Raw genomic sequence first — 25,596 nt, forward strand, 5'->3', positions numbered from 1 at the left:
AAGAAATGGGACAAAAATGGAGGAGATCACTCATGACATCACTGACTATTGTAGAGTTAAAAGTTTAATAAATTCTATTTTATCAGATTTCCTCTGACGAGTCTTTGTGCAAAGAGGAAATTAAAGGAGCTCAGGGGGCGGATTGTGATGATCCTTTAGGTCAGTGGTCCACAACCTTTTTTTGCCCAGGGACCGGCTGTAAACATATATTTTCTCCAGGGACCAGTAGGTGGGGGGATACAGTCTGGTTTCTGTTTCATAGCCAAAAATGTAAGTTTGCATGCCCCACATAACTCCCTGTGTGCCTAGCTTATATTGTCCAATTTCCTGAAGAAGCCCCCCGACCTTCTACTATCCCAGCTGAACTAAAAACAAAAAAAATACTCACCTTCCCTGTTCCCCTGCAGCAGTCTTCTCTTCGCTCACCGTCAATAGAACAGTGCATTTACATGGAAATTAAGTAATGGGAGAGAAGACTGCTGCAGGGGAACGGGGAAGGTGAGTATATTTTCTTTTGTTTGTTTTTACAGAGGTCCAGCGCGGCCTGGAACCAGGTGTTCCATGGCCAGGTCTTGGGCCATGGACCGGTGGTTGGGGAACACTGCTTTAGGTGATCGGGGAATCCTTTACACGTCCTATTAGAGGTCTTACAAATCTGATACATTTCTGTAACATATATGTCTCGTCTAAATTCCAGGAAGGGGTGGGGTTTATGCAAATTGACCTTAAAAAAAAAGGTTAGAGGTGGGGCTTAATTGTTCTAATTGTAGCCAATGAAAAGCAGGTAAACTTGACTTAAAATCGGCACATTGCGCCTTAAATTAGATGAAATTAGGCGACAGACGTAGAGGCCTCATCACAAGTGAAGCCGTCGTGTGACAATTTGGGCAAATCTCACATGATGTTCTGCATAATTGTGTCTGTCACCTCCCTGGTTCCTCTATAAAGATATTTTGGGGTATAAATGACACATTATTATTGCACCTGGTGTATTATACGACATATTCACCCATCTCAGACCCTGAGGCTCCACACGATCCATACATTTTATATGCAGATTCTGCTTTCACGCTGCAAATTCCTGTAGTTTAATTAGGTGGAATCCCGGAGACATTCCCTGTCTGCTATTTTAATTTGCAATGTGTGAATTCAGGCTTTAAAAGTTGAAGCGTTTGTTGCCGCAGCCATAGCGCCCCCTAGTGACGCCCCCAATATAATATCATCCGCACTGTGAAGGAGAGGACTACAGCTCCCGGGATGCACCGCGCGCGCCAAGCGGACGCTGCTCCCTTATTGGCTGAGACCCACCTGGCGCCGGCCAGTGACGTCACGCGACGCGGTTTCTCTAGCAACCTGACGCTCCGGCCTAGTGATGGCGCCGGAGCTGGTGACTCCTGGGTTTTTAGTAGTTTTGATAATAACCTTCTATGGTGGGAGCCGGGCGGCGACCGGAGCTACAGGCGGTAAGTGACACCTACAGCCTGACGTTACCGCGCGGAGGTCTGTATGACGTCATCTACATTAAAGAAAATAGGGACAGTGTGACGTCATCTGCGGAGCAATAGAGGCAAGGTGACGTCATTTGTTAGAGGGCCGCTATTATTTGTGACGTCACGTGTAAGCACAGTATCTGCGTGACAGAGGGAGCGTTCAGGTGTGATGTCATCTGCATGACGTCATCTGTTAGAGGGAAAGTATCCAAGAGAAGATAATGCAGGTAGCTGCTCCTGATTCCTATCAGATCAGAGGGGTCTGACAATCTGCTACTCCATTAGGCCCGGACCCCCATGATGACTTTAGCCCTCACACACCTCCCCCATCATTCATTCCCCTTCCCATAATGCAGCTGTAACTTGTTTAGATGAATCCAAAGTTAACCCTTCCCTTTCCTATAGGTGTGACAATTTGCTCGTGTGACCTTTCACCTGGAAGTTGTGACATTAACTGCTGCTGTGACCCCGACTGTTCGTCCAGTGACCCCACAAACGTCTTCTCCTTCTGCTTACCCGGAAGCACCAAGTAAGAAGAACCTCAGGACAAGCAACGTTATATAATATATTGATAAAGTTTTATTATATTGTATGGGGAGGTGTTAAAGGGGCAGAACAGTATATTATAGTATAAAAGTCTATAAGTACAGTATTCTGCTGACAGCCGATAACAGAGAGTAAGAGATTGTATCCCCACTGTACAGTCTCCTCTCCCCGGGGTGTAATGGCTGATAACAGAGAGTAATAGATTGTATCCCCCCCTGTACAGTCTCCTCTCCCCGGGGTGTAATGGCTGATAACAGAGAGTAATAGATTGTATCCCCCCTATACAGTCTCCTCTCCCCGGGATGTAATGGCTGATAACAGAGAGTAATAGATTGTATCCCCCCTGTACAGTCTCCTCTCCCCGGGGTGTAATGGCTGATAACAGAGAGTAATAGATTGTATCCCCCCCCTGTACAGTCTCCTCTCCCCGGAGTGTAATGGCTGATAACAGAGAGTAATAGATTGTATCCCCCTGTACAGTCTCCTCTCCCCGGGATGTAATGGCTGATAACAGAGAGTAATAGATTGTATCCCCCCCTGTACAGTCTCCTCTCCCCGGGATGTAATGGCTGATAACAGAGAGTAATAGATTGTATCCCCCCTGTACAGTCTCCTCTCTCCGGGATGTAATGGCTGATAACAGAGAGTAATAGATTGTATCCCCCCTGTACAGTCTCCTCTCCCCGGGGTGTAATGGCTGATAACAGAGAGTAATAGATTGTATCCCCCCTGTACAGTCTCCTCTCCCCGGGATGTAATGGCTGATAACAGAGAGTAATAGATTGTATCCCCCCTGTACAGTCTCCTCTCCCCGGGGTGTAATGGCTGATAACAGAGAGTAATAGATTGTATCCCCCCTGTACAGTCTCCTCTCCCCGGGATGTAATGGCTGATAACAGAGAGTAATAGATTGTATCCCCCCCCTGTACAGTCTCCTCTCCCCGGGGTGTAATGGCTGATAACAGAGAGTAATAGATTGTATCCCCCCCTGTACAGTCCCCTCTCCCCGGGATGTAATGGCTGATAACAGAGAGTAATAGATTGTATCCCCCTGTACAGTCTCCTCTCCCCGGGATGTAATGGCTGATAACAGAGACAGTCTGTGAAGCTGCAGCACAGAGGGGCTCTGGTAACACCCCAATAGCCCATCAGACTCATTAGCATAATCATTAAAGTAGATTTTAGAAGACAGGAGACCATTGAATAAAACTATAAGAAGATCACCACAGTCCCGGTTGTCTCTGGTTTATCATGATGGATTATGATTATTCCTTTAAGTGGCTGATAACAGAGAACAGTAGCCGATGGGTGTTGTTGATACGCAGGGCAGAGCGTTGGTCGTGCCTCCCTAATTGGCTGATGTTCCGGAATAACGCTCCGTACAGCTCCACGGTCCTGGGTGCGGCCCCTGCTCAGCTCCTCTGTGTCTCCGCGGCTGATGGTAAGTACCTCCGGATTATTCCCGCCTCCTCCCGTGGATCTTCCCGCCTCTTTCTGTGGATCTTCCTGTCTCTTGACGTCTCTTCTGTATTTGCAGCCTCCTTGAATTACTTTGTGACTCCTCAGAAGGTGGATGCAGGAAACTTCTCCTCTGTCAGTGACCCCTATAGAGGGGCGTCCTTCTCTCCGGCCTCCGCCCGTGCACCCGCATTCTCCTCCTTCTACCAGGTGAGAGACGTGACCCCCAGCAGCCCGGACACAGCGCCCCCCACAGCTCTGCACCTGTCACTACAACTTCTTATCCCTCACAGAGCGGAGACCCTGTGCTCACCCTCTCCACATCTAATGTGCTGGGAGTGATGAGACTGCCCGGACCCCTGGGGGATCAGAGGCTGTGCACAGACCCCAACCCTGCACGTAAGTAATGTCACCTGCTGTTACTCTCTGGTATCAGCCACTACACCCCGGGGAGAGGAGACTGTACAGGGGGGGATACAATCTATTACTCTCTGTTATCAGCCATTACATCCCGGGGAGAGGAGACTGTACAGGGGGGATACAATCTATTACTCTCTGTTATCAGCCATTACATCCCGGGGAGAGGAGACTGTACAGGGGGATACAATCTATTACTCTCTGTTATCAGCCATTACATCCCGGGGAGAGGAGACTGTACAGGGGGGATACAATCTATTACTCTCTGTTATCAGCCATTACACCCCGGGGAGAGGAGACTGTACAGGGGGGATACAATCTATTACTCTCTGTTATCAGCCATTACACCCCGGGGAGAGGAGACTGTACAGGGGGGATACAATCTATTACTCTCTGTTATCAGCCATTACACCCCGGGGAGAGGAGACTGTACAGGGGGATACAATCTATTACTCTCTGTTATCAGCCATTACACCCCGGGGAGAGGAGACTGTACAGGGGGGATACAATCTATTACTCTCTGTTATCAGCCATTACATCCCGGGGAGAGGAGACTGTACAGGGGGATACAATCTATTACTCTCTGTTATCAGCCATTACACCCCGGGGAGAGGGGACTGTACAGGGGGGGGGGGGGGATACAATCTATTACTCTCTGTTATCAGCCATTACATCCCGGGGAGAGGAGACTGTACAGGGGGGATACAATCTATTACTCTCTGTTATCAGCCATTACATCCCGGGGAGAGGAGACTGTACAGGGGGGGGATACAATCTATTACTCTCTGTTATCAGCCATTACATCCCGGGGAGAGGAGTCTGTACAGGGGGGGGATACAATCTATTACTCTCTGTTATCAGCCATTACACCCTGGGGAGAGGAGACTGTACAGGGGGGATACAATCTATTACTCTCTGTTATCAGCCATTACATCCCGGGGAGAGGAGACTGTACAGGGGGGGGGGGGGATACAATCTATTACTCTCTGTTATCAGCCATTACACCCCGGGGAGAGGAGACTGTACAGGGGGGGATACAATCTATTACTCTCTGTTATCAGCCATTACACCCCAGGGAGAGGAGACTGTACAGGGGGATACAATCTATTACTCTCTGTTATCAGCCATTACACCCCGGGGAGAGGAGACTGTACAGGGGGGGATACAATCTATTACTCTCTGTTATCAGCCATTACACCCCGGGGAGAGGAGACTGTACAGGGGGATACAATCTATTACTCTCTGTTATCAGCCATTACATCCCGGGGAGAGGAGACTGTACAGGGGGGGATACAATCTATTACTCTCTGTTATCAGCCATTACATCCCGGGGAGAGGAGTCTGTACAGGGGGGGGATACAATCTATTACTCTCTGTTATCAGCCATTACACCCTGGGGAGAGGAGACTGTACAGGGGGGATACAATCTATTACTCTCTGTTATCAGCCATTACATCCCGGGATGAGGAAACTGTACAGGGGGATACAATCTATTACTCTCTGTTATCAGCCATTACACCCCGGGGAGAGGAGACTGTACAGGGGGGATACAATCTATTACTCTCTGTTATCAGCCATTACATCCCGGGGAGAGGAGACTGTACAGGGGGATACAATCTATTACTCTCTGTTATCAGCCATTACATCCCGGGGAGAGGAGACTGTACAGGGGGGGATACAATCTATTACTCTCTGTTATCAGCCATTACATCCCGGGGAGAGGAGTCTGTACAGGGGGGGGATACAATCTATTACTCTCTGTTATCAGCCATTACACCCTGGGGAGAGGAGACTGTACAGGGGGGATACAATCTATTACTCTCTGTTATCAGCCATTACATCCCGGGATGAGGAAACTGTACAGGGGGATACAATCTATTACTCTCTGTTATCAGCCATTACACCCCGGGGAGAGGAGACTGTACAGGGGGGATACAATCTATTACTCTCTGTTATCAGCCATTACATCCCGGGATGAGGAAACTGTACAGGGGGATACAATCTATTACTCTCTGTTATCAGCCATTACACCCCGGGGAGAAGAGACTGTACAGGGGGGGATACAATCTATTACTCTCTGTTATCAGCCATTACATCCCGGGGAGAGGAGACTGTACAGGGGGATACAATCTATTACTCTCTGTTATCAGCCATTACACCCCGGGGGGAGGAGACTGTACAGGGGGGGGATACAATCTATCACTCTCTGTTATCAGCCACTACACCCCGGGGAGAGGAGACTGTACAGGGGGGGATACAATCTATTACTCTCTGTTATCAGCCATTACACCCCGGGGAGAGGAGACTGTACAGGGGGATACAATCTATTACTCTCTGTTATCAGCCATTACATCCCGGGGAGAGGAGACTGTACAGGGGGGGGGGGATACAATCTATTACTCTCTGTTATCAGCCATTACATCCCGGGGAGAGGAGTCTGTACAGGGGGGGGATACAATCTATTACTCTCTGTTATCAGCCATTACACCCTGGGGAGAGGAGACTGTACAGGGGGGATACAATCTATTACTCTCTGTTATCAGCCATTACATCCCGGGGAGAGGAGACTGTACAGGGGGGGGGGGGGATACAATCTATTACTCTCTGTTATCAGCCATTACACCCCGGGGAGAGGAGACTGTACAGGGGGGATACAATCTATTACTCTCTGTTATCAGCCATTACATCCCGGAGAGAGGAGACTGTACAGGGGGGATACAATCTATTACTCTCTGTTATCAGCCATTTCATCCTGGAGAGAGGAGACTGTACAGGGGGGGATACAATCTATTACTCTCTGTTATCAGCCATTACACCCCGGGGAGAGGGGACTGTACAGGGGGGGATACAATCTATTACTCTCTGTTATCAGCCATTACACCCCGGGGAGAGGAGACTGTACAGGGGGGATACAATCTATTACTCTCTGTTATCAGCCATTACATCCCGGGGAGAGGAGACTGTACAGGAGGGGGATACAATCTATTACTCTCTGGTATCAGCCATTACATCCCGGGGAGAGGAGACTGTACAGGGGGGGATACAATCTATTACTTTCTGTTATCAGCCATTACATCCCGGGGAGAGGAGACTGTACAGGGGGGATACAATCTATTACTCTCTGTTATCAGCCGTTACATCCCGGGGAGAGGAGACTGTACAGGGGGGGATACAATCTATTACTCTCTGTTATCAGCCATTACATCCCGGGGAGAGGAGACTGTACAGGGGGGGATACAATCTATTACTCTCTGTTATCAGCCATTACATCCCGGGGAGAGGAGACTGTACAGGGGGGGATACAATCTATTACTCTCTGTTATCAGCCATTACATCCCGGGGAGAGGAGACTGTACAGGGGGATACAATCTATTACTCTCTGTTATCAGCCATTACATCCCGGGGAGAGGAGTCTGTACAGGGGGGGGGGATACAATCTATCACTCTCTGTTATCAGCCACTACACCCCGGGGAGAGGAGACTGTACAGGGGGGGATACAATCTATTACTCTCTGTTATCAGCCATTACACCCCGGGGAGAGGAGACTGTACAGGGGGATACAATCTATTACTCTCTGTTATCAGCCATTACATCCCGGGGAGAGGAGACTGTACAGGGGGGGGGGGGGGATACAATCTATTACTCTCTGTTATCAGCCATTACATCCCGGGGAGAGGAGTCTGTACAGGGGGGGGATACAATCTATTACTCTCTGTTATCAGCCATTACACCCTGGGGAGAGGAGACTGTACAGGAGGATACAATCTATTACTCTCTGGTATCAGCCATTACATCCCGGGGAGAGGAGACTGTACAGGGGGGGATACAATCTATTACTTTCTGTTATCAGCCATTACACCCTGGGGAGAGGAGACTGTACAGGAGGGGGATACAATCTATTACTCTCTGGTATCAGCCATTACATCCCGGGGAGAGGAGACTGTACAGGGGGGGATACAATCTATTACTTTCTGTTATCAGCCATTACATCCCGGGGAGAGGAGACTGTACAGGGGGGATACAATCTATTACTCTCTGTTATCAGCCGTTACATCCCGGGGAGAGGAGACTGTACAGGGGGGGATACAATCTATTACTCTCTGTTATCAGCCATTACATCCCGGGGAGAGGAGACTGTACAGGGGGGGATACAATCTATTACTCTCTGTTATCAGCCATTACATCCCGGGGAGAGGAGACGGTACAGGGGGGGATACAATCTATTACTCTCTGTTATCAGCCATTACATCCCGGGGAGAGGAGACTGTACAGGGGGATACCATCTATTACTCTCTGTTATCAGCCATTACACCCCGGGGAGAGGAGACTGTACAGGGGGGTACAATCTATTACTCTCTGTTATCAGCCATTACATCCCGGGGAGAGGAGACTGTACAGGGGGGGATACAATCTATTACTCTCTGTTATCAGCCATTACATCCCGGGGAGAGGAGACTGTACAGGGGGATACCATCTATTACTCTCTGTTATCAGCCATTACACCCCGGGGAGAGGAGACTGTACAGGGGGGTACAATCTATTACTCTCTGTTATCAGCCATTACATCCCGGGGAGAGGAGACTGTACAGGGGGGGATACAATCTATTACTCTCTGTTATCAGCCATTACACCCCGGGGAGAGGAGACTGTACAGGGGGGATACAATCTATTACTCTCTGTTATCAGCCATTACACCCCGGGGAGAGGAGACTGTACAGGGGAGGATACAATCTATTACTCTCTGTTATCAGCCGTTACATCCCGGGGAGAGGAGACTGTACAGGAGGGGGATACAATCTATTACACTCTGGTATCAGCCATTACATCCCGGGGAGAGGAGACTGTACAGGGGGGATACAATCTATTACTCTCTGTTATCAGCCATTACATCCCGGGGAGAGGAGACTGTACAGGAGGTATACAATCTATTACTCTCTGTTATCAGCCATGTCCGGCTCGGCTCTTGGTATAACACATGTATTTATTTCCCAGGATTCCTCCTGGATGACATCACTTCCTGTGTGCGGCGGTTCAGTAACCTTTCCGTCAGCTGTGAGACTGATCGTTCCCTGTCGGTGTTGTATTATCAGGACATGGCGGTTCTGCGGGTGAGATCTTGGGGTTATATACAATGTGGGGGTGTCTGTGCGTCGGGTATAATGACTGAATAATTTTGTTGTTCTGTGTGAAGGTCCCGGCAGACGTAATCGATCTGAACGCCATTAAGGTGAGAGCAGATTATGATGGAATAATGATGGGGGTTGTGCTCCGCTGTGTCTGCTCACAGGTCTGTTCTGTTCTCAGGTCCCTATAAGCAGCTCCGTGGCCAATGTTCCCATCCTGCAAGGAGACGTCTGTGAGAACGTGGTGACCCAGGTGACCGCTCCTGAGATACGGGAGTATTAGTATAGACATGGAGATCCTCTGATAGCGAGGATGGAAGCCATATTGCTGGAGGCAGATGGATAGTAAATCTGGCAATGTGACAGTAGAGGGCGACTCCAGGACGTAAGCTGAGATTCTAGAGCAACGTCTTGTACATTTGTGATGTCATCTCCATATTTTTGCTTTTTCAGGTAATATACACAGTGCTGTACAATGGCACCCAGGGAATCACAAATGTCAGCGTAGACTTCATCCTCAGCAACGTGTCCACTACAAGCGACGTCATCAGCCAGACCTTCTCCGTGCTCTACAAGGTGCGTCCTCTATAGAAGGGGTCGCGCAGCTACAAAGGGAGAGGTAAAAGAGAAAACGGGACATGGCAGCTCAAAGTTAGAGGGGTCAGAGCGCCCAAGCTGACCCCTGACCACTGCTGGCTATGATAGAAAGGTGTCAGGACACACAGGACATGGCAGCTCGCTGTGTATGGGGGTGTAGTCACAGAGGGGTCAGAGCACCCATGCTGACCCCAGACCACTGCTGGCTATGACAGAAAGGTGTCAGGACATACAGGACATGGCAGCTCGCTGTGTATGGGAGGTGTAGTCACAGAGGGGTCAGAGCGCCCATGCTGACCCCTGACCACTGCTGGCTATGATAGAAAGGTGTCAGGACATACAGGACATGGCAGCTCGCTGTGTATGGGAGGTGTAGTCACAGAGGGGTCAGAGCGCCCATGCTGACCCCTGACCACTGCTGGCTATGATAGAAAGGTGTCAGGACACACAGGACATGGCAGCTCGCTGTGTATGGGGGGTGTAGTCACAGAGGGGTCAGAGCGCCCATGCTGACCCCTGACCACTGCTGGCTATGATAGAAAGGTGTTAGGACACACAGGACATGGCAGCACGCTGTGTATGGGGGGTGTAGTCACAGAGGGGTCAGAGCGCCCATGCTGACCCCTGACCACTGCTGGCTATGATAGAAAGGTGTCAGGACACACAGGACATGGCAGCTCGCTGTGTATGGGGGGTGTAGTCACAGAGGGGTCAGAGCACCCATGCTGAACCCTGACCACTGCTGGCTATGATAGAAAGGTGTCAGGACACAGGACATGGCAGCTCGCTGTGTATGGGGGATGTAGTCACAGAGGGGTCAGAGCGCCCATGCTGACCCCTGACCACTGCTGGCTATGATAGAAAGGTGTCAGGACACACAGGACATGGCAGCTCGCTGTGTATGGGGGATGTAGTCACAGAGGGGTCAGAGCCCCCATGCTGACCCCTGACCACTGCTGGCTATGATAGAAAGGTGTCAGGACACACAGGACATGGCAGCTCGCTGTGTATGGGGGTGTAGTCACAGAGGGGTCAGAGCACCCATGCTGACCCCTGACCACTGCTGGCTATGATAGAAAGGTGTCAGGACACACAGGACATGGCAGCTCGCTGTGTATGGGGGGGTATAGTCACAGAGAGGTCAGAGTGCCCATGCTGACCCCTGACCACTGCTGGCTATGATAGAAAGGTGTCAGGACACACAGGACATGGCAGCTCCCTGTGTATGGGGGGTGTAGTCACAGAGGGGTCAGAGCACCCATGCTGACCCCAGACCACTGCTGGCTATGATAGAAAGGTGTCAGGACATACAGGACATGGCAGCTCGCTGTGTATGGGAGGTGTAGTCACAGAGGGGTCAGAGCGCCCATGCTGACCCCTGACCACTGCTGGCTATGATAGAAAGGTGTCAGGACACACAGGACATGGCAGCTCGCTGTGTATGGGGGGTGTAGTCACAGAGGGGTCAGAGCGCCCATGCTGACCCCTGACCACTGCTGGCTATGATAGAAAGGTGTTAGGACACACAGGACATGGCAGCACGCTGTGTATGGGGGGTGTAGTCACAGAGGGGTCAGAGCACCCATGCTGACCCCTGACCACTGCTGGCTATGATAGAAAGGTGTCAGGACATACAGGACATGGCAGCTCGCTGTGTATGGGAGGTGTAGTCACAGAGGGGTCAGAGCGCCCATGCTGACCCCTGACCACTGCTGGCTATGATAGAAAGGTGTCAGGGCACACAGGACATGGCAGCTCACTGTGTATGGGGGGAGTGTAGTCACAGAGGGGTCAGAGCACCCATGCTGACCCCTGACCACTGCTGGCTATGATAGAAAGGTGTCGGGACACACAGGACATGGCAGCTCGCTGTGTATGGGGGGTGTAGTCACAGAGGGGTCAGAGCGCCCATGCTGACCCCTGACCACTGCTGGCTATGATAGAAAGGTGTCAGGACACAGGACATGGCAGCTCGCTGTGTATGGGGGGTGTAGTCACAGAGGGGTCAGAGCAACCATGCTGACCCCTGACCACTGCTGGCTATGATAGAAAGGTGTCAGGACACAGGACATGGCAGCTCGCTGTGTATGCGGGATGTAGTCAGAGGGGTCAGAGCGCCCATGCTGACCCCTGACCACTGCTGGCTATGATAGAAAGGTGTCAGGACATACAGGACATGGCAGCTCGCTGTGTATGGGAGGTGTAGTCACAGAGGGGTCAGAGCGCCCATGCTGACCCCTGACCACTGCTGGCTATGATAGACAGGTGTCAGGACACACAGGACATGGCAGCTCGCTGTGTATGGGGGGTGTAGTCACAGAGGGGTCAGAGCACCCATGCTGACCCCTGACCACTGATGGCTATGATAGAAAGGTGTCAGGACACACAGGACATGGCAGCTCCCTGTGTATGGGGGGAGTAGTGACAGAGGGGTCAGAGCGCCCATGCTGACCCCTGACCACTGCTGGCTATGATAGAAAGGTGTCAGGACACACAGGACATGGCAGCTCGCTGTGTATGGGGGGTGTAGTCACAGAGGGGTCAGAGCGCCCATGCTGACCCCTGACCACTGATGGCTATGATAGAAAGGTGTCAGTACACAGGACATGGCAGCTCGCTGTGTATGGGGGGTGTAGTCACAGAGGGGTCAGAGCGCCCATGCTGACCCCTGACCACTACTGGCTATGATAGAAAGGTGTCAGGACACACAGGACATGGCAGCTCGCTGTGTATGGGGGGTGTAGTCACAGAGGGGTCAGAGCACCCATGCTGACCCCTGACCACTGCTGGCTATGATAGAAAGGTGTCAGGACACACAGGACATGGCAGCTCGCTGTGTATGGGGGGTGTAATCACAGAGGGGTCAGAGCGCCCATGCTGACCCCTGGCCACTGCTGGCTATGATAGAAAGGTGTCAGGACACACAGGACATGGCAGCTCACTGTGTATGGGGGGTGTAGTCACAGAGGGGTCAGAGTACCCATGCTGACCCCTGACCACTGCTGGCTATGATAGAAAGGTGTCAGGACACACAGGACATGGCAGCTCGCTGTGTATGGGGGATGTAGTCACAGAGAGGTCAGAGCGTCCATGCTGACTCCTGATCACTGCTGGCTATGATAGAAAGGTGTCAGGACACAGTACATGGCAGCTCGCTGTGTATGGGGGGTGTAGTCACAGAGGGGTCAGAGCGCCCATGCTGACCCCTGACCACTGCTGGCTATGATAGAAAGGTGTCAGGACACAGGATATGGCAGCTCGCTGTGTATGGGGGGTGTAGTCACAGAGAGGTCAGAGCGCCCATGCTGACCCCTGACCACTGCTGGCTATGATAGAAAGGTGTCAGGACACACAGGACATGGCAGCTCGCTGTGTATGGGGGGTGTAGTCACAGAGGGGTCAGAGCGCCCATGCTGACCCCTGACCACTGCTGGCTATGATAGAAAGGTATCAGGACACACAGGACATGGCAGCTCGCTGTGTATGGGGAGTGTAGTCACAGAGGGGTCAGAGCCCCCATGCTGACCCCTGACCACTGCTGGCTATGATAGAAAGGTGTCAGGACACACAGGACATGGCAGCGCGCTGTGTATGGGGGGTGTAGTCACAGAGGGGTCAGAGCGCCCATGCTGACCCCTGACCACTGCTGGCTATGATAGAAAGGTGTCAGGACACACAGGACATGGCAGCTCGCTGTGTATGGGGGGTGTAGTCACAGAGGGGTCAGAGCGCCCATGCTGACCCCTGACCACTGCTGGCTATGATAGAAAGGTGTCAGGACACACAGGACATGGCAGCTCGCTGTGTATGGGGGATGTAGTCACAGAGGGGTCAGAGCCCCCATGCTGACCCCTGACCACTGCTGGCTATGATAGAAAGGTGGCAGGACACACAGGACATGGCAGCTCGCTGTGTATGGGGGATGTAGTCACAGAGGGGTCAGAGCGCCCATGCTGACCCCTGACCACTGCTGGCTATGATAGACAGGTGTCAGGACACACAGGACATGGCAGCTCGCTGTGTATGGGGGTGTAGTCACAGAGGGGTCAGAGCGCCCATGCTGACCCCTGACCACTGCTGGCTATGATAGAAAGGTGTCAGGACACACAGGACATGGCAGCTCGCTGTGTATGGGGGGTGTAGTCACAGAGGGGTCAGAGCGCCCATGCTGACCCCTGACCACTGCTGGCTATGATAGAAAGGTGTCAGGAGACACAGGACATGGCAGCTCGCTGTGTATGGAGGGTGTAGTCACAGAGGGGTCAGAGCACCCATGCTGACCCCTGACCACTGCTGGCTATGATAGAAAGGTGTCAGGACACACAGGACATGGCAGCTCGCTGTGTATGGGGGGTGTAGTCACAGAGAGGTCAGAGCGCCCATGCTGACCCCTGACCACTGCTGGCTATGATAGAAAGGTGTCAGGACACACAGGACATGGCAGCTCCCTGTGTATGGGGGGTGTAGTCACAGAGGGGTCAGAGCAACCATGCTGACCCCTGACCACTGCTGGCTATGATAGAAAGGTGTCAGGACACACAGGACATGGCAGCTCGCTGTGTATGGGGGGTGTAGTCACAGAGGGGTCAGAGCACCCATGCTGAGCCCTGACCACTGCTGGCTATGATAGAAAGGTGTCAGGACACACAGGACATGGCAGCTCGCTGTGTATGGGGGGTGTAGTCATAGAGGGGTCAGAGCACCCATGCTGACCCCTGACCACTGCTGGCTATGATAGAAAGGAGTCAGGACACACAGGACATGGCAGCTCGCTGTGTATGGGGGATGTAGTCACAGAGGGGTCAGAGCGCCCATGCTGACCCCTGACCACTGCTGGCTATGATAGAAAGGTGTCAGGACACAGGACATGGCAGATCGCTGTGTATGGGGGGTGTAGTCACAGAGGGGTCAGAGCGCCCATGCTGACCCCTGACCACTGCTGGCTATGATAGAAAGGTGTCAGGACACACAGGACATGGCAGCTCGCTGTGTATGGAGGGTGTAGTCACAGAGGGGTCAGAGCGCCCATGCTGACCCCTGCTGGCTATGATAGAAAGGTGTCAGGACACAGGACATGGCAGCTCGCTGTGTATGGGGGGTGTAGTCACAGAGGGGTCAGAGCGCCCATGCTGACCCCTGACCACTGCTGGCTATGATAGAAAGGTGTCAGGACACACAGGACATGGCAGCTCGCTGTGTATGGGGGGTGTAGCACAGAGAGGTCAGAGCACCCATGACCCCTGACCACTGCTGGCTATGATAGAAAGGTGTCAGGACACACAGGACATGGCAGCTCGCTGTGTATGGGGGTGTAGTCACAGAGAGGTCAGAGCGCCCATGCTGACCCCTGACCACTGCTGGCTATGATAGAAAGGGGTCAGGACACACAGGACATGGCAGCTCGCTGTGTATGGGGGGGTGTAGTCACAGAGGGGTCAGAGCGCCCATGCTGACCCCTGACCACTGCTGGCTATGATAGAAAGGTGTCAGGACACACAGGACATGGCAGCTCGCTGTGTATGGGGGGGTGTAGTCACAGAGGGGTCAGAGCGCCCATGCTGACCCCTGACCACTGCTGGCTATGATAGAAAGGTGTCAGGACACAGGACATGGCAGCTCCTTGTGTATGGGGGATGTAGTCACAGAGGGGTCAGAGCACCCATGCTGACCCCTGACCACTGCTGGCTATGATAGACAGGTGTCAGGACACACAGGACATGGCAGCTCGCTGTGTATTGGGCGTGTAATCACAGAGGGGTCAGAGCGCCCATGCTGACCCCTGACCACTGCTGGCTATGATAGAAAGATGTCAGGACACATAGGACATGGCAGCTCCCTGTGTATGGGGGGAGTAGTGACAGAGAGGTCAGAGCGCCCATGCTGACCCCTGACCACTGCTGGCTATGATAGAAAGGTGTCAGGACACACAGGACATGGCAGCTCGCTGTGTACGGGGGGAGTAGTGACAGAGGGGTCAGAGCGCCCATGCTGACCCCTGACCACTGCTGGCTATGATAGAAAGGGGTCAGGACACACAGGACATGGCAGCTCCCTGTGTATGGGGGGTGTAGTCACAGAGGGGTCAGAGTGCCCATGCTGACCCCTGACCACTGCTGGCTATGATAGAAAGGTGTCAGGACACAGGACATGGCAGCTCGCTGTGTATGGGGGGTGTAGTCACAGAGGGGTCAGAGCACCCATGCTGACCCCTGACCACTGCTGGCTATGATAGAAAGGTTTCAGGACACACAGGACATGGCAGCTCGCTGTGTATGGGGGGTGTAGTCACAGAGGGGTCAGAGCGCCCATGCTGACCCCTGACCACTGCTGGCTATGATAGAAAGGTGTCAGGACACACAGGACATGGCAGCTCGCTGTGTATGGGGGATGTAGTCACAGAGCGGTCAGAGCACCCATGCTGACCCCTGACCCCTGCTGGCTATGATAGAAAGGTGTCAGGACACACAGGACATGGCAGCTCGCTGTGTATGGGGGGTGTAGTCACAGAGGGGTCAGAGCACCCATGCTGACCCCTGACCACTGCTGGCTATGATAGAAAGGTGTCAGGACACACAGGACATGGCAGCTCGCTGTGTATGGGGGGTGTAGTCACAGAGAGGTCAGAGCACCCATGCTGACCCCTGACCACTGCTGGCTATGATAGAAAGGTGTCAGGACACACAGGACATGGCAGCTCGCTGTGTATGGGGGGTGTAGTCACAGAGGGGTCAGAGCGCCCATGCTGACCCCTGACCACTGCTGGCTATGATAGAAAGGTGTCAGGACACACAGGACATGGCAGCTCGCTGTGTATGGGGGGTGTAGTCACAGAGGGGTCAGAGCGCCCATGCTGACCCCTGACCACTGCTGGCTATGATAGAAAGGTGTCAGGACACACAGGACATGGCAGCTCGCTGTGTATGGGGGGTGTAGTCACAGAGGGGTCAGAGCGCCCATGCTGACCCCTGACCACTGCTGGCTATGACAGAAAGGTGTCAGGACACAGGACATGGCAGCTCGCTGTGTATGGGGGGGTGTAGTCACAGAGGGGTCAGAGCGCCCATGCTGACCCCTGACCACTGCTGGCTATGATAGAAAGGTGTCAGGACACACAGGACATGGCAGCTCGCTGTGTATGGGGGGTGTAGTCACAGAGGGGTCAGAGCACCCATGCTGACCCCTGACCACTGCTGGCTATGATAGAAAGGTGTCAGGACACACAGGACATGGCAGCTCGCTGTGTATGGGGGGTGTAGTCACAGAGGGGTCAGAGCGCCCATGCTGACCCCTGACCACTGCTGGCTATGATAGAAAGGTGTCAGGACACACAGGACATGGCAGCTCGCTGTGTATGGGGGGTGTAGTCACAGAGGTGTCAGAGCGCCCATGCTGACCCCTGACCACTGCTGGCTATGATAGAAAGGTGTCAGGACACACAGGACATGGCAGCTCGCTGTGTATGGGGGATGTAGTCACAGAGGGGTCAGAGCGCCCATGCTGACCCCTGACCCCTGCTGGCTATGATAGAAAGGTGTCAGGACACACAGGACATGGCAGCTCGCTGTGTATGGGGGGTGTAGTCACAGAGGGGTCAGAGCGCCCATGCTGACCCCTGACCACTGCTGGCTATGATAGAAAGGTGTCAGGTCACACAGGACATGGCAGCTCGCTGTGTATGGGGGGTGTAGTCACAGAGGGGTCAGAGCGCCCATGCTGACCCCTGACCACTGCTGGCTATGATAGAAAGGTGTCAGGACACACAGGACATGGCAGCTCGCTGTGTATGGGGGGTGTAGTCACAGAGGGGTCAGAGCGCCCATGCTGACCCCTGACCACTGCTGGCTATGATAGAAAGGTGTCAGGACACACAGGACATGGCAGCTCGCTGTGTATGGGGGGTGTAGTCACAGAGAGGTCAGAGCCCCCATGCTGACCCCTGACCACTGCTGGCTATGATAGAAAGGTGTCAGGACACAGGACATGGCAGCTCGCTGTGTATGGGGGGTGTAGTCACAGAGGGGTCAGAGCCCCCATGCTGACCCCTGACCACTGCTGGCTATGATAGAAAGGTGTCAGGAGACACAGGACATGGCAGCTCGCTGTGTATGGGGGGTGTAGTCACAGAGGGGTCAGAGCGCCCATGCTGACCCCTGACCACTGCTGGCTATGATAGAAAGGTGTCAGGACACACAGGACATGGCAGCTCGCTGTGTATGGGGGGTGTAGTCACAGAGGGGTCAGAGCACCCATGCTGACCCCTGACCACTGCTGGCTATGATAGAAAGGTGTCAGGACACACAGGACATGGCAGCTCGCTGTGTATGGGGGGTGTAGTCACAGAGGGGTCAGAGCGCCCATGCTGACCCCTGGCCACTGCTGGCTATGATAGAAAGGTGTCAGGACACAGGACATGGCAGCTCGCTGTGTATGGGGGGTGTAGTCACAGAGAGGTCAGAGCCCCCATGCTGACCCCTGACCACTGCTGGCTATGATAGAAAGGTGTCAGGACACACAGGACATGGCAGCTCGCTGTGTATGGGGGTGTAGTCACAGAGAGGTCAGAGCGCCCATGCTGACCCCTGACCACTGCATGTCTGTCCTTTAGCTGTATATAGTGATTATAAAGGACAGTGACCCCCCCTGTAGCCCCCCACATGGAGACATCCCGGGCTCTACGAGTTACTCCTCCTTTCCCTCTGTATTTCACCATCTCATTGTCTCTCTTACAGCCGGTTACTTTGGCCTCTCAGGGATCGGTCCAGTCGAGGAGCGGGAACCCCGGATATCTTGTTGGTCTTCCTGTGCTGAGTGACATCGGTCGTGTATCCTTTATTAACCCTGTGCTGTCCACCCTCCGGCCTAATGTTCCAAAGCACCCCACTATGTCCTGCAGAACGCGCTCATCTGCTTGCTGTGCCATAGGTGATAGCTCAGTACTGCCGGCTCAGTGGCTCCCCCTGCTGTCACACTGTTATTACCCCTGACCCCCTGCAGCTGTCTCTCTTGAGGTCTCTGGTCGGGGACTCCTGCAGTCACAGTGACGTCCAGTTTGGAGTGAACGCAGTGAGCGGCTGTGTGATCCGGTGAGCGCCCAAGTCTCGTCTATGTTCTCATGTCTGGTGTGGAGGGAAGTTACATGTCATCTCTCCTCCATAGTGGCCAGGACCAGGAGACGTGTGCGGACCTCCAGGCTCGGGCTTACCAGCTGCTGCTCGGGGGAAGAGCACCAGGGAGCCTGGCAATGTTCGGTAACACCACAGCAGGACAGAGCGGGGACCGGACCTCCATCATATACCAGAACTGCAGCCTCCAGGTGAGTCTCAGCCTCCTATAGGATGTGTGCATTATAGTCCAGTATATGATGAGGCTGCTCCCGCTGCAGCCTCCAGGTGAGTCTCAGCCTCCTATAGGATGTGTGCATTATAGTCCAGTATATGATGAGGCTGCTCCCGCTGTGTCCTCAGGGTGACTGCAGCCTCCTATAGGATGTGTGCATTATAGTCCAGTATATGATGAGGCTGCTCCCGCTGTGTCCTCAGGGTGACTGCAGCCTCCTATAGGATGTGTGCATTATAGTCCAGTATATGATGAGGCTGCTCCCGCTGTGTCCTCAGGGTGACTGCAGCCTCCAGGTGAGTCTCAGCCTCCTATAGGATGTGTGCATTATAGTCCAGTATATGATGAGGCTGCTCCCGCTGTGTCCTCAGGGTGACTGCAGCCTCCTATAGGATGTGTGCATTATAGTCCAGTATATGATGAGGCTGCTCCCGCTGTGTCCTCAGGGTGACTGCAGCCTCCTATAGGATGTGTGCATTATAGTCCAGTATATGATGAGGCTGCTCCCGCTGTGTCCTCAGGGTGACTGCAGCCTCCAGGTGAGTCTCAGCCTCCTATAGGATGTGTGCATTATAGTCCAGTATATGATGAGGCTGCTCCCGCTGTGTCCTCAGGGTGACTGCAGCCTCCAGGTGAGTCTCGGCCTCCTATAGGATGTGTGTATATAGTCCAGTATATGATGAGGCTGCTCCCGCTGTGTCCTCAGGGTGACTGCGCCTCCAGGTGAGTCTCGGCCTCCTATAGGATGTGTGTATATAGTCCAGTATATGATGAGGCTGCTCCCGCTGTGTCCTCAGGGTGACTGCGCCTCCAGATGAGTCTCAGCCTCCTATAGGATGTGTGCATTATAGTCCAGTATATGATGAGGCTGCTCCTGCTGTGTCCTCAGGGTGACTGCAGCCTCCAGGTGAGTCTCAGCCTCCTATAGGATGTGTGTATTATAGTCCAGTATATGATGAGGCTGCTCCCGCTGTGTCCTCAGGGTGACTGCGCCTCCAGGTGAGTCTCAGCCTCCTATAGGATGTGTGCATTATAGTCCAGTATATGATGAGGCTGCTCCCGCTGTGTCCTCAGGGTGACTGCAGCCTCCAGGTGAGTCTCAGCCTCCTATAGGATGTGTGTATTATAGTCCAGTATATGATGAGGCTGCTCCCGCTGTGTCCTCAGGGTGACTGCGCCTCCAGGTGAGTCTCGGCCTCCTATAGGATGTGTGCATTATGGTCCAGTATATAATGCTGCTGCTCCCGCTGTGTCCTCAGGGTGACTGCAGCCTCCAGGTGAGTCTCAGCCTCCTATAGGATGTGTGCATTATAGTCCAGTATATGATGAGGCTGCTCCCGCTGTGTCCTCAGGGTGACTGCGCCTCCAGGTGAGTCTCGGCCTCCTATAGGATGTGTGCATTATGGTCCAGTATATAATGCTGCTGCTCCCGCTGTGTCCTCAGGGTGACTGCAGCCTCCAGGTGAGTCTCAGCCTCCTATAGGATGTGTGCATTATAGTCCAGTATATGATGAGGCTGCTCCCGCTGTGTCCTCAGGGTGACTGCGCCTCCAGGTGAGTCTCGGCCTCCTATAGGATGTGTGCATTATGGTCCAGTATATAATGCTGCTGCTCCCGCTGTGTCCTCAGGGTGACTGCAGCCTCCAGGTGAGTCTCAGCCTCCTATAGGATGTGTGCATTATAGTCCAGTATATGATGAGGCTGCTCCCGCTGTGTCCTCAGGGTGACTGTAGCCTCCAGGTGAGTCCGGGCCTCCTATAGGATGTGTGCATTATAGTCCAGTATTTGATGAGGCTGCTCCCGCTGTCCCCTCAGGGTGACTGCAGCCTCCAGGTGAGTCTCGGCCTCCTATAGGATGTGTGCATTATAGTCCAGTATATGATGAGGCTGCTCCCGCTGTGTCCTCAGGGTGACTGCAGCCTCCAGGTGAGTCTCAGCCTCCTATAGGATGTGTGCTTTATAGTCCAGTATATGATGAGGCTGCTCCCGCTGTGTCCTCAGGGTGACTGTAGCCTCCTATAGGATGTGTGCATTATAGTCCAGTATATGATGAGGCTGCTCCCGCTGTGTCCTCAGGGTGACTGTAGCCTCCAGGTGAGTCCGGGCCTCCTATAGGATGTGTGCATTATAGTCCAGTATATGATGAGGCTGCTCCCGCTGTGTCCTCAGGGTGACTGCGCCTCCAGGTGAGTCTCGGCCTCCTATAGGATGTGTGCATTATGGTCCAGTATATAATGCTGCTGCTCCCGCTGTGTCCTCAGGGTGACTGCAGCCTCCAGGTGAGTCTCAGCCTCCTATAGGATGTGTGCATTATAGTCCAGTATTTGATGAGGCTGCTCCCGCTGTCCCCTCAGGGTGACTGCAGCCTCCAGGTGAGTCTCAGCCTCCTATAGGATGTGTGCATTATAGTCCAGTATATGATGAGGCTGCTCCCGCTGTGTCCTCAGGGTGACTGCAGCCTCCAGGTGAGTCTCGGCCTCCTATAGGATGTGTGCATTATAGTCCAGTATATGATGAGGCTGCTCCCGCTGTGTCCTCAGGGTGACTGTAGCCTCCAGGTGAGTCTCGGCCTCCTATAGGATGTGTGCATTATAGTCCAGTATATGATGAGGCTGCTCCCGCTGTGTCCTCAGGGTGACTGCAGCCTCCAGGTGAGTCCGGGCCTCCTATAGGATGTGTGCATTATAGTCCAGTATATGATGAGGCTGCTCCCGCTGTGTCCTCAGGGTGACTGTAGCCTCCAGGTGAGTCTCAGCCTCCTATAGGATGTGTGCATTATAGTCCAGTATATGATGAGGCTGCTCCCGCTGTGTCCTCAGGGTGACTGTAGCCTCCAGGTGAGTCTCAGCCTCCTATAGGATGTGTGCATTATAGTCCAGTATATGATGAGGCTGCTCCCGCTGTGTCCTCAGGGTGACTGTAGCCTCCAGGTGAGTCTCGGCCTCCTATAGGATGTGTGCATTATAGTCCAGTATATGATGAGGCTGCTCCCGCTGTGTCCTCAGGGTGACTGTAGCCTCCAGGTGAGTCTCGGCCTCCTATAGGATGTGTGCATTATAGTCCAGTATATGATGAGGCTGCTCCCGCTGTGTCCTCAGGGTGACTGCAGCCTCCAGGTGAGTCTCGGCCTCCTATAGGATGTGTGCATTATGGTCCAGTATATAATGCTGCTGCTCCCGCTGTGTCCTCAGGGTGACTGCAGCCTCCAGGTGAGTCTCGGCCTCCTATAGGATGTGTGCATTATAGTCCAGTATATGATGAGGCTGCTCCCGCTGTGTCCTCAGGGTGACTGCAGCCTCCAGGTGAGTCTCAGCCTCCTATAGGATGTGTGCATTATAGTCCAGTATATGATGAGGCTGCTCCCGCTGTGTCCTCAGGGTGACTGCAGCCTCCAGGTGAGTCTCAGCCTCCTATAGGATGTGTGCATTATAGTCCAGTATATGATGAGGCTGCTCCCGCTGTGTCCTCAGGGTGACTGTAGCCTCCAGGTGAGTCCGGGCCTCCTATAGGATGTGTGCATTATAGTCCAGTATTTGATGAGGCTGCTCCCGCTGTCCCCTCAGGGTGACTGCAGCCTCCAGGTGAGTCTCGGCCTCCTATAGGATGTGTGCATTATAGTCCAGTATATGATGAGGCTGCTCCCGCTGTGTCCTCAGGGTGACTGCAGCCTCCAGGTGAGTCTCGGCCTCCTATAGGATGTGTGCATTATAGTCCAGTATATGATGAGGCTGCTCCCGCTGTGTCCTCAGGGTGACTGCAGCCTCCAGGTGAGTCTCAGCCTCCTATAGGATGTGTGCATTATAGTCCAGTATTTGATGAGGCTGCTCCCGCTGTCCCCTCAGGGTGACTGCAGCCTCCAGGTGAGTCTCGGCCTCCTATAGGATGTGTGCATTATAGTCCAGTATATGATGAGGCTGCTCCCGCTGTGTCCTCAGGGTGACTGCAGCCTCCAGGTGAGTCTCAGCCTCCTATAGGATGTGTGCATTATAGTCCAGTATTTGATGAGGCTGCTCCCGCTGTCCCCTCAGGGTGACTGCAGCCTCCAGGTGAGTCTCGGCCTCCTATAGGATGTGTGCATTATAGTCCAGTATATGATGAGGCTGCTCCCGCTGTGTCCTCAGGGTGACTGCAGCCTCCAGGTGAGTCTCGGCCTCCTATAGGATGTGTGCATTATAGTCCAGTATATGATGAGGCTGCTCCCGCTGTCCCCTCAGGGTGACTGCAGCCTCCAGGTGAGTCTCGGCCTCCTATAGGATGTGTGCATTATAGTCCAGTATATGATGAGGCTGCTCCCGCTGTGTCCTCAGGGTGACTGCGCCTCCAGGTGAGTCTCGGCCTCCTATAGGATGTGTGCATTATAGTCCAGTATTTGATGAGGCTGCTCCCGCTGTCCCCTCAGGGTGACTGCAGCCTCCAGGTGAGTCTCGGCCTCCTATAGGATGTGTGCATTATAGTCCAGTATATGATGAGGCTGCTCCCGCTGTGTCCTCAGGGTGACTGCAGCCTCCAGGTGAGTCTCGGCCTCCTATAGGATGTGTGCATTATAGTCCAGTATATGATGAGGCTGCTCCCGCTGTGTCCTCAGGGTGACTGCGCCTCCAGCTGCCTCCTCCCCACCTCCCTGCACATACAGATCCTGTGGGCCAGTGTCGGCCTCGTGTCTAATCCTCAGTCTCAGCTCCTCGGGGGTCGCTTTGTGTTCGGCTGTGAGTTTGTCCAGGTGAGTGTTCACACCATATCTGCAGCCAACTCCGGTTATCCGGCTCTGACAGACCCTTCTCTTCTGCAGTGTCGAGGGGCCACTGCTCTCCAGACTCGGGTGTCCTTCACGGATCTGACCAGACGCGGCCCATCCCCTCGCTCCAGCCCCGGTGTCACCAGCCGCGCGCCCCTGGAATTCTTCTCTCCGTTCCAGAGCAGCACAGCCGAGGGTCCGGCCATGAGCCTCCTATGTCTGACACTGGTCATGCTGCTCACCTGCCTCTAGGGGGCAGCAACGGTTGTATAGATGGGACTTTTATAAAGTATTTTTGTATTTAATTTATTCATGGACCCTTTTTCCATACCTGCTCAGGCCAAGAACATCTTCCTAGAGATTCAGGACGTATTCAAACATGGATGGATCAGTGTAACAATAGTGTGATGTAGGACCCTGGAGATTTAGATCATCAAGGAAATCTACCATTTGTTCTTATGCATTATTGTCTGGTAGGACCCCATAGCAGCTCCAGTGGGTGAATCTGTCCCATTTACAGCTCTATCTGTGACTACTATCAGTAAATTTAACCCCTTAATGACCGCCTTAACGGCTTTTTACGGCAGTTATTAAGGGTACTTCTTCTAAGGAATTTGAAAACGCAAACAAACCCGCACCCACCAGGCGGGCCGCCGCCCGATCGTATCGGTGTTTCAATGGAAACGCCTGCGATTGGGTGTTTTGCGCTAATTTAATGTGGCTCGTTCCCGATCGCAGGTCCGCCCCGGTGGGCTCGGCTTTGTTTGCGTTTTCAAACGCATACAAAGCGGTGCGTGTGGCACCAGCCTAAGGCGACATCAAGTCTGTGACACAGCCCAGACCCGACACCAACAACCAGCAGCGGGAAAACCCGCAGATCCTGGGTGTTTAACCCCTTACATGTCGTGGTCATGCCTTAGTGCGGTGTAAATGTCTCTTGATAATTTCTTTGTGCCCCCCTTGAAATAGTTAAAAGCTCATGAAAAAGCTAAGCCTTATAACACATTCCAACATGAAGCAGACAGACACTCCAGAAAATGTTTAACTACCCAAAAAGTTAGATTAGATTACTTTACTCCTGGAAAGCAGAACATTTCAAACTTTGCAAAATCTTAGAAAAATTCTTCATTTTCAAAGTTTTGATTTTTTTTCAGAATAAAGCGCAGAACATATCAGTTAAATTTTAAAACTAACATGAAGTACAATGTGTCCCGAGAAAAATCTCAAAATCACCTGGATATGTTAATGCGTTCTGAAGTTATAACCAAGTAGTGTGACTCACGTCAGATTTAAAAAAAAAATCTGGACAGTAATCTGAAAACAAGAGTCGATAAGGGGTTAATGGAAATCCACCATTTGTTTTCCTGCATTATTGACCAGGGTGTCTGGTGGGTCTACATCCACAGTTCTACTTACAGACAGTAGCTGGCGCCTATCCAGCTCTGATGTGGAGCAGGTCTGTACTGTCACCTTTCTGTGGGCTTTGACCCTAGGTGTCTGGTGGGACCCTATAGTAGTCCCTGTGGGTGAGATCTGCCCCATCTATAGCTCTACCGATGACTAATTTAAAGGAAACCTACCATTTGATGCATTATGAAGCAAACATACCTGTAGCTACACTGATGCATAAACATATCTTGTTTAATCCCTGAACCAAGTGGTTTTGCTGGAAAGAACATTTATAAAATGATAATGAGCCTCTGGTGCTCTCCTCACCCCAATTATGCCTTATCCCATCCAGCGTAAGCCAAGAATACGTCACTGTTGTCCCTGACAGGCAGAAGTAATTGCTGCACCATCCTCCCCACTCAGATCAGGTTGATTAGTCCTGTCTGGACAGTTCAGGCAGTTCCTGTGTATGTGGAAGTAATGTGTTTTAGGTATGGCACCCAG

At 52.8% G+C, this 25,596-nt stretch overlaps 1 protein-coding gene across 4 annotated transcripts; it reads left to right on the top strand.

Annotated features, from left to right (window-relative positions):
* The first annotated feature begins 1,301 nt into the window (after positions 1–1,301).
* On the top strand, positions 1,302–25,019 carry TCTN3 (tectonic family member 3). Of its 4 annotated transcripts, none has more exons than XM_072119644.1 (14): positions 1,303–1,463; positions 1,896–2,019; positions 3,362–3,477; positions 3,574–3,704; positions 3,788–3,893; positions 8,905–9,020; positions 9,104–9,139; positions 9,217–9,288; positions 9,489–9,611; positions 18,362–18,454; positions 18,627–18,715; positions 18,789–18,945; positions 23,554–23,688; positions 23,758–25,012. In XM_072119644.1, the coding sequence occupies exons 1-14, from the start codon at positions 1,373–1,375 to the stop codon at positions 23,953–23,955; spliced, it is 1,587 nt and encodes a 528-aa protein (XP_071975745.1). In that variant the 5' UTR covers positions 1,303–1,372; the 3' UTR covers positions 23,956–25,012. The 4 variants fall into 4 exon arrangements, with proteins under 4 accessions (XP_071975746.1, XP_071975745.1, XP_071975748.1 ...); XM_072119647.1 differs by lacking the exon at positions 1,303–1,463 and adding an exon at positions 1,495–1,717 and having other exon boundaries at positions 3,315–3,477; positions 23,758–25,014; XM_072119646.1 differs by lacking the exon at positions 1,303–1,463 and adding an exon at positions 1,496–1,717 and having other exon boundaries at positions 23,758–25,013.
* Positions 25,020–25,596: the final 577 nt, after the last annotated feature.

The sequence above is a fragment of the Engystomops pustulosus genome, chromosome 8, assembly GCF_040894005.1.
Source record: "Engystomops pustulosus chromosome 8, aEngPut4.maternal, whole genome shotgun sequence".
Classification (NCBI taxonomy): Eukaryota; Metazoa; Chordata; class Amphibia; order Anura; family Leptodactylidae; genus Engystomops; species Engystomops pustulosus.